At 48.9% G+C, this 9,307-nt stretch overlaps 1 protein-coding gene across 2 annotated transcripts; it reads left to right on the top strand.

Moving 5' to 3' along the window:
• Positions 1–252: 252 nt before the first annotated feature.
• On the top strand, positions 253–3,551 carry ID4 (inhibitor of DNA binding 4). 2 transcript variants are annotated; one of them, XM_066323982.1, is made up of 3 exons: positions 253–926; positions 1,580–1,638; positions 2,079–3,551. In XM_066323982.1, the coding sequence occupies exons 1-2, from the start codon at positions 528–530 to the stop codon at positions 1,622–1,624; spliced, it is 444 nt and encodes a 147-aa protein (XP_066180079.1). In that variant the 5' UTR covers positions 253–527; the 3' UTR covers positions 1,625–1,638; positions 2,079–3,551. The 2 variants fall into 2 exon arrangements, with proteins under 2 accessions (XP_066180079.1, XP_066180090.1); XM_066323993.1 differs by having other exon boundaries at positions 253–933.
• Positions 3,552–9,307: the final 5,756 nt, after the last annotated feature.

Here is a 9,307-nt window from a genome sequence, read left to right as displayed (position 1 = left end):
GGGGGGGTCAGCGCGAGCCGCCCGCCCCCCCCAGCCCCGCCGCCATTGGCTGTCGCCGCGCCGCGGGGGGGCCCGGCGCGCCCTGATTGGCTGCGGCGCGGCCCCGCGGCGCCCCCCGCTCCCGCGTCGCGCTGGCCGGGCCCCGCCGCGGCGGCGCCCCCGCCTCCCCCCGGCGCCGCCCGCCCCGCCCTCGCCCCGCGCTATAAAGGGGGCGGCGCGGCCAGCGGCGGTGACAGAGGTGGCGGCGCTCGTAGCTGCTGGGCTGTGGCGGGCGAGCTCTTCATTTTAAGAAAGAATTATTTTGTTTTTTCGGAACGGGGTGGCTTGCGGTGCCGCGGTTGTCGCGCGGCTCTGCGAGCGCCTCTCCTGCGTCCCCGAGGCGGCCGCCGTTAACGCCATCAGGCGCTGCGGCCGCGCTCCGCTCCCGTTGCGGGCGGTGCGTGCGCGGCTTCCCGAGGTCGCGGCGGCGGCAGCAGCAGCGGGCGGCGGTGGTGGAGAGGGAGGTTTCCCTCCCTCCTTGCGGCACCATGAAAGCCGTGAGCCCCGTCCGGCACCCCAGTCGCAAGGCGCAGCCCGGCGTGGCGGGCGGCGGCGGGGGGCACCCGGCCCTGCGGTGCCTGGCCGAGCACAGCGGCTGCAAGGGGGGCCCGCCGTCGGGCGAGGAGCCGGCGGCGCTGTGCCTGCAGTGCGATATGAATGACTGTTACAGCCGGCTGAGGAAGCTGGTGCCCACCATCCCGCCCAACAAGAGGGTCAGCAAAGTGGAGATCCTGCAGCACGTCATCGACTATATCCTCGACCTGCAGCTGGCTCTGGAGACGCACCCAGCGCTGCTCCGGCAGCAGCCGCCGCCACCCGCTCTGCACCCAGGCAGCTGTCCCGCGGGCACCCCCAGGACCCCGCTGACTGCCCTGAACACTGACCCGGTAAGAGGTGCGTGACACACGAGCGCGGGGCGCGATGGTGAGCGCCGGCCGCCGTGGGAGCGCCCCGGTGACGTGCCGCCGCTCTCGACCCCGTGGCAGTGCCGGGAAGCGGTGGCTCCCGAAGGGGACGGGGCGGACGGGCGCAGGAACGCCCCGGCGGTGCGCGATGGGTCCCCGCATCCCCGCGGCGCGGGCAGGCAGCCAGCACGGTGTGGACCGTGTAATTACAGCCTCTCGAGGGAGTACCTGTAGCCGGCGTGTTTGCACACACGGAAACGGGCGCGCTGTTCCTGCGCTTCCCAGCCTCCGCGCCTTGTAGCGAGTGTGAGGGGCTGTGGGGGCTGCGCACATGAAGCGGAGCGTGCTTTGGAGGGGCGGGAATCGGGGAGAGACTCCCTTGTACGGGACCCTCGGTGGCAGCCCGGCGGTGCGGGAAGCGGCGTGCCCCGGCACCCCGCACCCCCGGACTTGCCGCAGCGTTGCGGTGACACCCTTGACTCTGTCCCCCTTAAGGGCTTCCCTGAGCGCACCCGACGGGGCTGTGGTAGTGGCTGGGCGCGTGGAGGAGGAGGGGGTCCGGGCAGCGGGGAAGAGGGGCGTCTCCGTGTCGTTTCTCCCCAGTTTTTAATTTGCCGTGTTTGGTTGCTGCGCAGGCAGGCTCTGTTAACAAGCCGGGGGACAGCATCCTCTGCCGCTGACCGCCGCTCCCCAGGTGAGTGCCGGGCGGGCGCGGGGCCGCGGGCGGGGGGAGCTCAGCCCTCCGCGGCGCAGCGCCCGGGCTCGGTGGGGCCGCACCGCATCCTGCGGGAAGCCTGCCGGAGGGGCGCCGGTGCCCGGCGAGAAATACTTGCAGGCGGCTTTGGGATTTTATTTTTAATTACGGGGTGGTGGTTTTTATTTTCCCTAATGACCGGGTGGTTGGGGTTCCCCCCCCCTCCCTCCAAACACTCCCCCTCCCCCCGGAGCGCCTCTGGCTGCGGCGTGCAGCTGCGCATCCCTCCCTCCGCCTGGCCCAGCCTGGGAGCTGCGGTTGTTGTTTGACCTGGTTTGTTTTGGGTTGTTGATCAAGCATGTCTTGTGTTTTGTTGGTGGCGCCAGTCGGTCTGGAGCGGAGCGGTTCACACACCCCCTCTATTCATTCCTCTCCCACAGGTGTGCGGCGGCGCCGCGCCGCGCAGAGGCAACGCGGGGGGCGGGCGGCGGCGGGGGGGCCCGGCCCTGCCCCGCCGCACCGGAGGAAGGAGCCATCCAACCCCCCGAGCAGTTCCCATGCTTCACCCCGGCAGAGCCAAGCCTTTTCACCATTTTGCACGTCCGTAGCGGTCCCCCCCGTCCCCAGCTCCCCGTGTCCTTTCCCCACTTCCCCCCCGGTTCCGTCTCTTCTCGTCGTTCCCGGCCAGCTGTGAGCGGCGGCGTGTCCCACGGTGGCAGCGAAAAAAGTTGCGACTCTGCCCCGGGATAGAGGACCGAGCCTAAACCAGACTTTAGAAACCCTATAACTTTCTTAAGGGACCGAGCAGCCGAATCTTGAAGCTTTACTAATCTACCAGAGCATTTGTAGATATATTTGACATCTATTGTTTAAAATAGATGGATTTTATTGGGGCCCAGGGAACTTTCTTCTCCCTGCAGGAATGTTACATATTGTATAGACAAATGAGTGACATTTCATACTGTGTATATATAGAGATGTTCTATAAGTGTGAGAAAAGTATATGCTTTAATAGACTACTGTAATTATAAAATATTTTTAATTAAATATTTTTTTGTAAATATTATAAAGGTGTGTATGTTTTTTTTAATCTGTGGGAATATCTCTTTAGAAAACCACAGCTCAAGTACGGAGCTGCTAATATGGAAATATCTTGAATGTTTAGGACTTTTTTTGTCCCCGAATGTCCTTTAGACTCGAAAGTTGCAGCTTTTAGCTAGTGGTCCTGCATGATTGCATGAGGTGTCTAATTGCAAATAAACTTGTTTGGAGTCCATACAACGTGTTTTCCTCAATCTAGACTTAAAATGTTTGTAAGTGTATTATACATTTTGAGACTACACTTTCGTCATTTAGGCACAGGGGTTTTTAGTGCATTCTGTAAAAGCAGTAAGATGTAGTGTTTTTTACTGAGATGAGAAAAATTCTATCTAGTTTTTTTGCATTACGGGGGCAATGCTTTAGTTCTCTATTCAGTTCTTTTTGGTGTTTTTTTTTTTATATGCTCTTGAATTAGATCAAGAAATTTGTTCGAGAATTTCATTTAGCACCAAAAGGTTTTATCGCAAATTTGTGTTCCTACAGCTTATTAATTGCTTGAAAACTGAAAACTGTTCTCTGCTTGCAGCCAAAGGGCCAACCATTAACAAAAACAGTTGCTGTTTCCTTCGTCCAAAGAGTATTAATAGTGAACTGCAGAAAGGCACATGGGCAAAATCATTATGATCAGTGATGTAAATTCATCTTAAAATGAACTTCAGTAGACCAAAAATCGGATAACTGCGTCAAGATTATTTTTCTAGTACAAAATTACATACATTTCACTGCAACTATGTTACAGTTAAAATCCTGTTTAATCTCTGTGATGTGTAACAACTACATGTGAACATTAAACTAGATTTACCTGTCTTTAACTGTGATTCTTCAGCTTATTTCTTGAATTCTCTGAATTTGCATGTTCTCTTCAGTGTTTGTACGTAGCATTTGAGGGGTGAGATATTTTTATGGCAGGCTCTTGCACAGTCAAGTCCTCCTGGCTGTAAACTTGTGTCCAGGCTCAGTGAAAGGTCCTCGTCTTGTGTGATCAGTAGCCTGCGCACTAGTGAAATGGGATTTTCAGAGTGGGAGAATTAAGTAGGATTTAATTGGGTGCTTTGTAAATAGCTAGCCAACTGTGTGCGTAACATGGTCTGTTTGACTAAAAAAGAGGATTTGTTTCAGATTATACAAGTGTCAGAAGTACTATAACCCAAGGGAGGACTTCTATTAAGTTAAATATTTATAAGGAAATTAACTGTGGGGGTCATTAGGTATTGACTACAGTGATAGTGTCAACAAGATGAACACTTTCTTTATCAAAATAATTGCGTAAAGAGCAAATCAAAAAGTGGCTAACACATCTGCAAACACAAGGCCTCCTGTCACTGCAAATGCTTTAAAGACACAGGCGTTTTACAGCCTGAGCTGGGACTTCAGGGATGGAGAGTGGGTCCCTGCCTTGTACTCCCTCAGCTCTGCTGGTGCAGTTTTACTTAATTTAATGAGCAAAATACATGTTCTTGTAAAGTTAAATCAGAAACCTGTATTCTGAGTCTCCCAGCTACTTTTGTGACAGTAACAATGCTATCAATAGGATTTTTACTGCAGTTCGGGAATTTTTCCATTGTGTTAAAAAAGAAAGAAGCAACTTCTTTTTTCCAGAGGATTGGTTTAAATTTACAATCATTTTCTTTGTTTATCCTATTAATATTTGTAGTCTTCTGCTTACTTCAGCTTGTACAGCTCAGATTATTTTGTATACAGTTTTTCAGTAACATTGGTTCTCAGTACGCTTATTTGTTTCTATCCACTGTTGCCAAATTACAGTATTCCATTACATAGGAGAGGAAGCAAGCAAAAGGTGCTGTCCTAAAATATAAAACTACTCTGTAGAGTTTCTAAATATCAAAGCTGACGTATCCTGGGAGAGCTGGTAAATTACTGAACTGCTTTTGAAGGAAGAAAGTACCAAACCTCGGATTGTTTCAGGTCAGGGCAATCTCCCGTTGAGTTCAGCAGCTTAAGGATTTGGGTTTGCCTTTTGAAATGCTTGTGGTGCAACAAGTTAGGACCTTTAGAAAATGGAATCTTTTTTAAAAGCTGTGCAAATTTTTCCTGTTATGCGTAGTATTCTTCAGAAATGCGAAAGCCTGCATATATAGCACTCAGAAAAGTCTTAGCAGATCACAATAGCTGCTGGTCTTTACATAGTCCTTATGCTATGTATAAAACAAGGAATATCTAATCGCTTGCTTCCTAGTGCCTGAGATCTGTAGTCCTAAATGCAGCCATAATTATTTTTCGGTTTTCAAAGATTTTAAAGTCTTTCATCATACTGTAATCCCGTATCTTGTTTAAATCTTGTTTTCCATATAGCATAAGGTGTAAATGTTTGAACAAAGGCAAATTAAAAGGACTCTTTCTTCTAATGCCTTGAATTTTCTCTTAGTCACAAAAGCATTCCTTAAAAGGAGCTTTTTGATTGCGTGATGAGAGTTGTGGTGAGGCTGCCAGATTAGGAATTAGGATACCAAATTCTGTTCCCAGCTCTGCTACTGAGGCTCTTTTGTGACCTTGAGCAAGTCACCGGCTGTCAAACAAACTTCCAGTTTTCCACTTGTACCAGTGGCAACATGCACTCATCTTTATAGAAGCAAGGAGATGAAACAGGCAAAATGCATTCCTCTTTTATCAACTTTCTTCTGCAGAGCAAGTTTTGGGTAAGAAAGCGTGGGGAAAGCTGGGGTGATTACCAGGAGCTTTCCTAAGGAGGAGCTGGTTGGGAAATACCTTGCATGTAGAGGTTTTAAGGAACCTCTTTTCATGGGACGCTGAAATTATCAAGGGCTACAAAACAGTCTCTCAGAGGAATAGATGTGGAAGCCAGGTATTTTCTGTCCCTAACTCGAATGCTGTCTGCAAAGCACAGTGTTGGACACTGCTAGTGCTGCATGTCCGTTTTGGTGAGCTGTGGCGTGGAGGTCCCAATCCTTGCAGGTGCTGAGGCTCCCCTCTGAAATTTCCAAGTGACGGGAAAGGTTTGTTCCATGTAAAAGCCAAATGCCTGCTCCTGTAGCGTTTTTCCTGCTGTTTCACATGGGAATGGCATTTATTTTCACTTTGCGTAGTGTTCCTTTTAAATAGTCGCATTTTCAGCCACAAGCGAAGTGGTCATAAGGAATGCCATAGCTGTCCTGCTGGTTGTTCCGAGAGTTAATGAATAAACCATGTATAGGATAAACAGGTTTATGCAAATGCAGAGCAGCACTTTACTATTATTTGTATTTTCAAGGCTTTGTAGCCGTAGAAGTCACATTTCTGTAAAACCTTTACAGATGGAAAGAAGAAACCGCGGTACAAGTAATTCAAATAATTGTTTTAGATGCAAACACAGTTTACTGGTTTCTCCAATAGTAAGGTTTGCAATACTGAATAGCGTGCTTCCAAAACAGTATTGAAAACGTTCTGCTCTCCAGTCCCGGAACATGTGATCTGAAAACACTGGCTAAATATATTCCCCCATACAACTGCTGGCTTTTTTGCATTAGAAAATCCACCCTTTACTCTCATTCCTGGGTAAGAGAAAACTCGCGTGCTCTGCCTACCAGTAGAGCCTGCTTTCCCAAATGTCCAAAGCAGGGATGCACGCACCAGCCCTTGGAGCACACCAGAGCTGATCTGGGCACTGGGCACCCTGGGGCTGTACAGCACTTGGGAGCTTGGCTGCAGGCAGCTGCCAGCGATATGCCAGCATCCCGTGGGTCAGAGGCAGTCTCTGAGCCGCCACGTCCTAGTCGTACCTTCTTGACAAAAACCTTTTCCCTAGTCACAGCCCGAAAAAACCCAAAATAATTCTCAGGGAGCCAGGTATGCTGTAAACTGCAGTGTGATCACAGCAACGTGGGCATGTGGAGGAATTTTCTAAGACGGCATCTTTAGCAAAACATCTGCCGAAGAAGAGCCGTGTCACCCACGGAGCGCTGGGGAAGGAGCAGTGCAAACCCTTCCGAGTGCTGCGCCCAGGCACTGGCCTGGTACTGGTGAGCACTGGACCTGGCTGCTGGGCACGCTGAGTTACTGCAAGGCAATGTTTCCCTCTGTTTGTTCCTCTTGAGGGTACGAGGGGGCACACAAGACTGTTTTCAGTCAGGGCTTGACAGTGCTGAGGCAGTCGAGGACCTGCAGGTACAGCCCTAAAAAGCTCCTCTCCACACACGAAGGTGCAAGCGATGCCTGTGGGCTGCAGTTCCCCGTCTGTCCCACATCTCCCACATGTCACTCGGAGGGGCACAGGCTGGGAAAGCAGAGCACTCTTCTGTCAGCTTAATTCAGAATAGAGGGCACGGCAGTGGCTGGAATGAATTAGTCCCCATTTGTAATTTCTTGGCCTGTAGGGAGAAGAGCTGGCACCCCGGACTTTGGCACATGGAGACAGGAGCATTCCCTCCCCTCCCCACATGAAGTGTGACAGCAGCACTGCACGGGATGCGGGGCAGGGCAGTGTGGACTTTTTTTCCTTTGATGGGCATGAAATACGCTTTGACATGGGACAAGGGTTGGTTTTTATTTTCTTCTCTCTTTTTTTTCTCCCTTTTCTCTTTTAACCTTTTTCTAGCCTTGGGTTTACTTCCTTTGGGATATTTTTTTTCCCCCAAGATGATGTGTTTGTCAACTGATAGGATGCACTTGCTTCTGGTAAAAGAAGCACTTTGACAATTTTCACAACATGTATAATTTGCTTAAGGACCATAGTGGCTTCTTCTGAGCCATGTGTCATGTAAATAAATATTCCAATAATTTTTAACATGCATATTATGTACTCCATAGATCAATGGCTCCTTTGAAGCTTTTACCATTTATCCTGTAAGTTCCTATTCAGACTTTTTAAATATGCAATATTTATTCAACAGGCTATTTTTTCATTCAGAGATGCTGGTGTCTATGTTTGTAGCAGTCTAGCATCTATATCTTGTTTAGAATATTTAAAAATCAGTATTTCTTAGTCTTTTCAGCAGGTTGAAAATATTCGCATAAAAATGCAGTAACAGGAAAGAATACTTCAAATTAATAAGACTGAAACATACATCCATTTAGGATAATTTTTTAAAGACTTTGTCTTCTGTTCCCTTTTACCTTCTCCAGCAGCCCTGGAAACATGCAGGGCTAGAAAGAGGTGACGTGTGGGCTGCCATGCAGGCATTGAATCCCTGGGAGGGTTTGGGAGAGTGGCAGTGCCTGGACTCAAAGGGGCAGGTGGACTCAGTGCTACAGGCCAGCATTTCCCCTTGACTTCTGGTGTGTCTGTTCAGAGACTGGGCGGGTCCATCCTGGCAGGAGCATCACAGCACGGGGGCAGAAATCATGCAGAAGGACACTGCCTTCTCCAGCTTTAACAAGGAAGCAGTTTTCTTGGTTTATGTGCTCACCAGTTAAGCGGGAGCCAATATTGCCAGCACTGCTTTGTGAGCTGCCCCAGGGCTTCAAGTGCCACCAGGGTTTTTTTGGGGCTTATGATGTTTTTGAGATGCATAGGGGCTCCATCCCAGGCAGCTGCCAAAGCCAGGGGCAGGTGTGAAGGTGCAGTGCACATGGAAGCAAAAGCATGGACACAGATGACTTTATGCCTTGGCATCTATTAGCCAGGGCAAATCCTTTCCTGTTCTCAGAGGGGGGAGAAGCAAGCAGAAGTTCTATCCCCACCTCAATAGAAAGCTACAAGGGGAACTCAGCATGCTCCTGGGTCCTTGCAGAAGTAGCCCATGGGATAAGATGGTCTCTGACCTCCATGCAGGCTAATGAATGAGGAAAACCAGGGCTGAGAAAGATAAGTTTGTATTTAAATGCAGACATCTGTAACAATAGAGGTGAAAGCACAAAAAATTGCCATCAAGTTCATTTGCTTGTAGTATGAAGGTTTTCGTCTCACCTTGTTTAAACAGTCCCACTCCTGCATTTAGTTTACTTGTGTTAATATCCTCCAGAGGCTTCATCATTTGCTATTGATGAGCATACACACACACACACACACACACACAAAAAAAAAAAAAAAAAAAAAAAAAAAAAGGTGGTGCTGTCCAAGCAATTAATTCGCTTTCCAAGTGCTTAAAATTCAAGCATGTCCCTTCAGTTCCAAAGGTGCTAGATCTTCAAAACCAGCAAGCTGCTCACAGTCAGCTGGGAAACCCCAAGTTATTTTGGAGCACATAAAAACATTCAGTGCTGATAAATACTCACACTGTGTTTTGCATCTTCATAATTTGGGATTCCATTTACTTGACATATGCAATAAATAAAGCAATAAATAAAATATGCTCTCTGCCTCAAGGACGTTTCTCTGTCTAAGTTGCAGCCCTGTATACAAACTCCTTCCAAACCAGCTGGTGCTACACATCTACCACGCTTCCCTATTCTAATTCAGGGACAGCTTCATAAGAAGATGACTCTGAACAATGCTCTTTAAACCATGATGGAAGCAGATGTGGAAAAGGATTCTAATAGGAATATAAAGCAGTAAAAATAGAGCACTGCTTTAGCTGGAAAATGGGAAAAAAATTTCATTAGTCCTTTTTGGTGAAAAATGTTTTTACCTGAAGCATTGGAAACTCCAGTGACTCAGCTCTTGGATCAAATG

The sequence above is a fragment of the Sylvia atricapilla genome, chromosome 1, assembly GCF_009819655.1.
Source record: "Sylvia atricapilla isolate bSylAtr1 chromosome 1, bSylAtr1.pri, whole genome shotgun sequence".
Classification (NCBI taxonomy): Eukaryota; Metazoa; Chordata; class Aves; order Passeriformes; family Sylviidae; genus Sylvia; species Sylvia atricapilla.
Note: the sequence above shows the minus strand (reverse complement) of the source record. Positions and strands in the feature narration are given on the sequence as shown.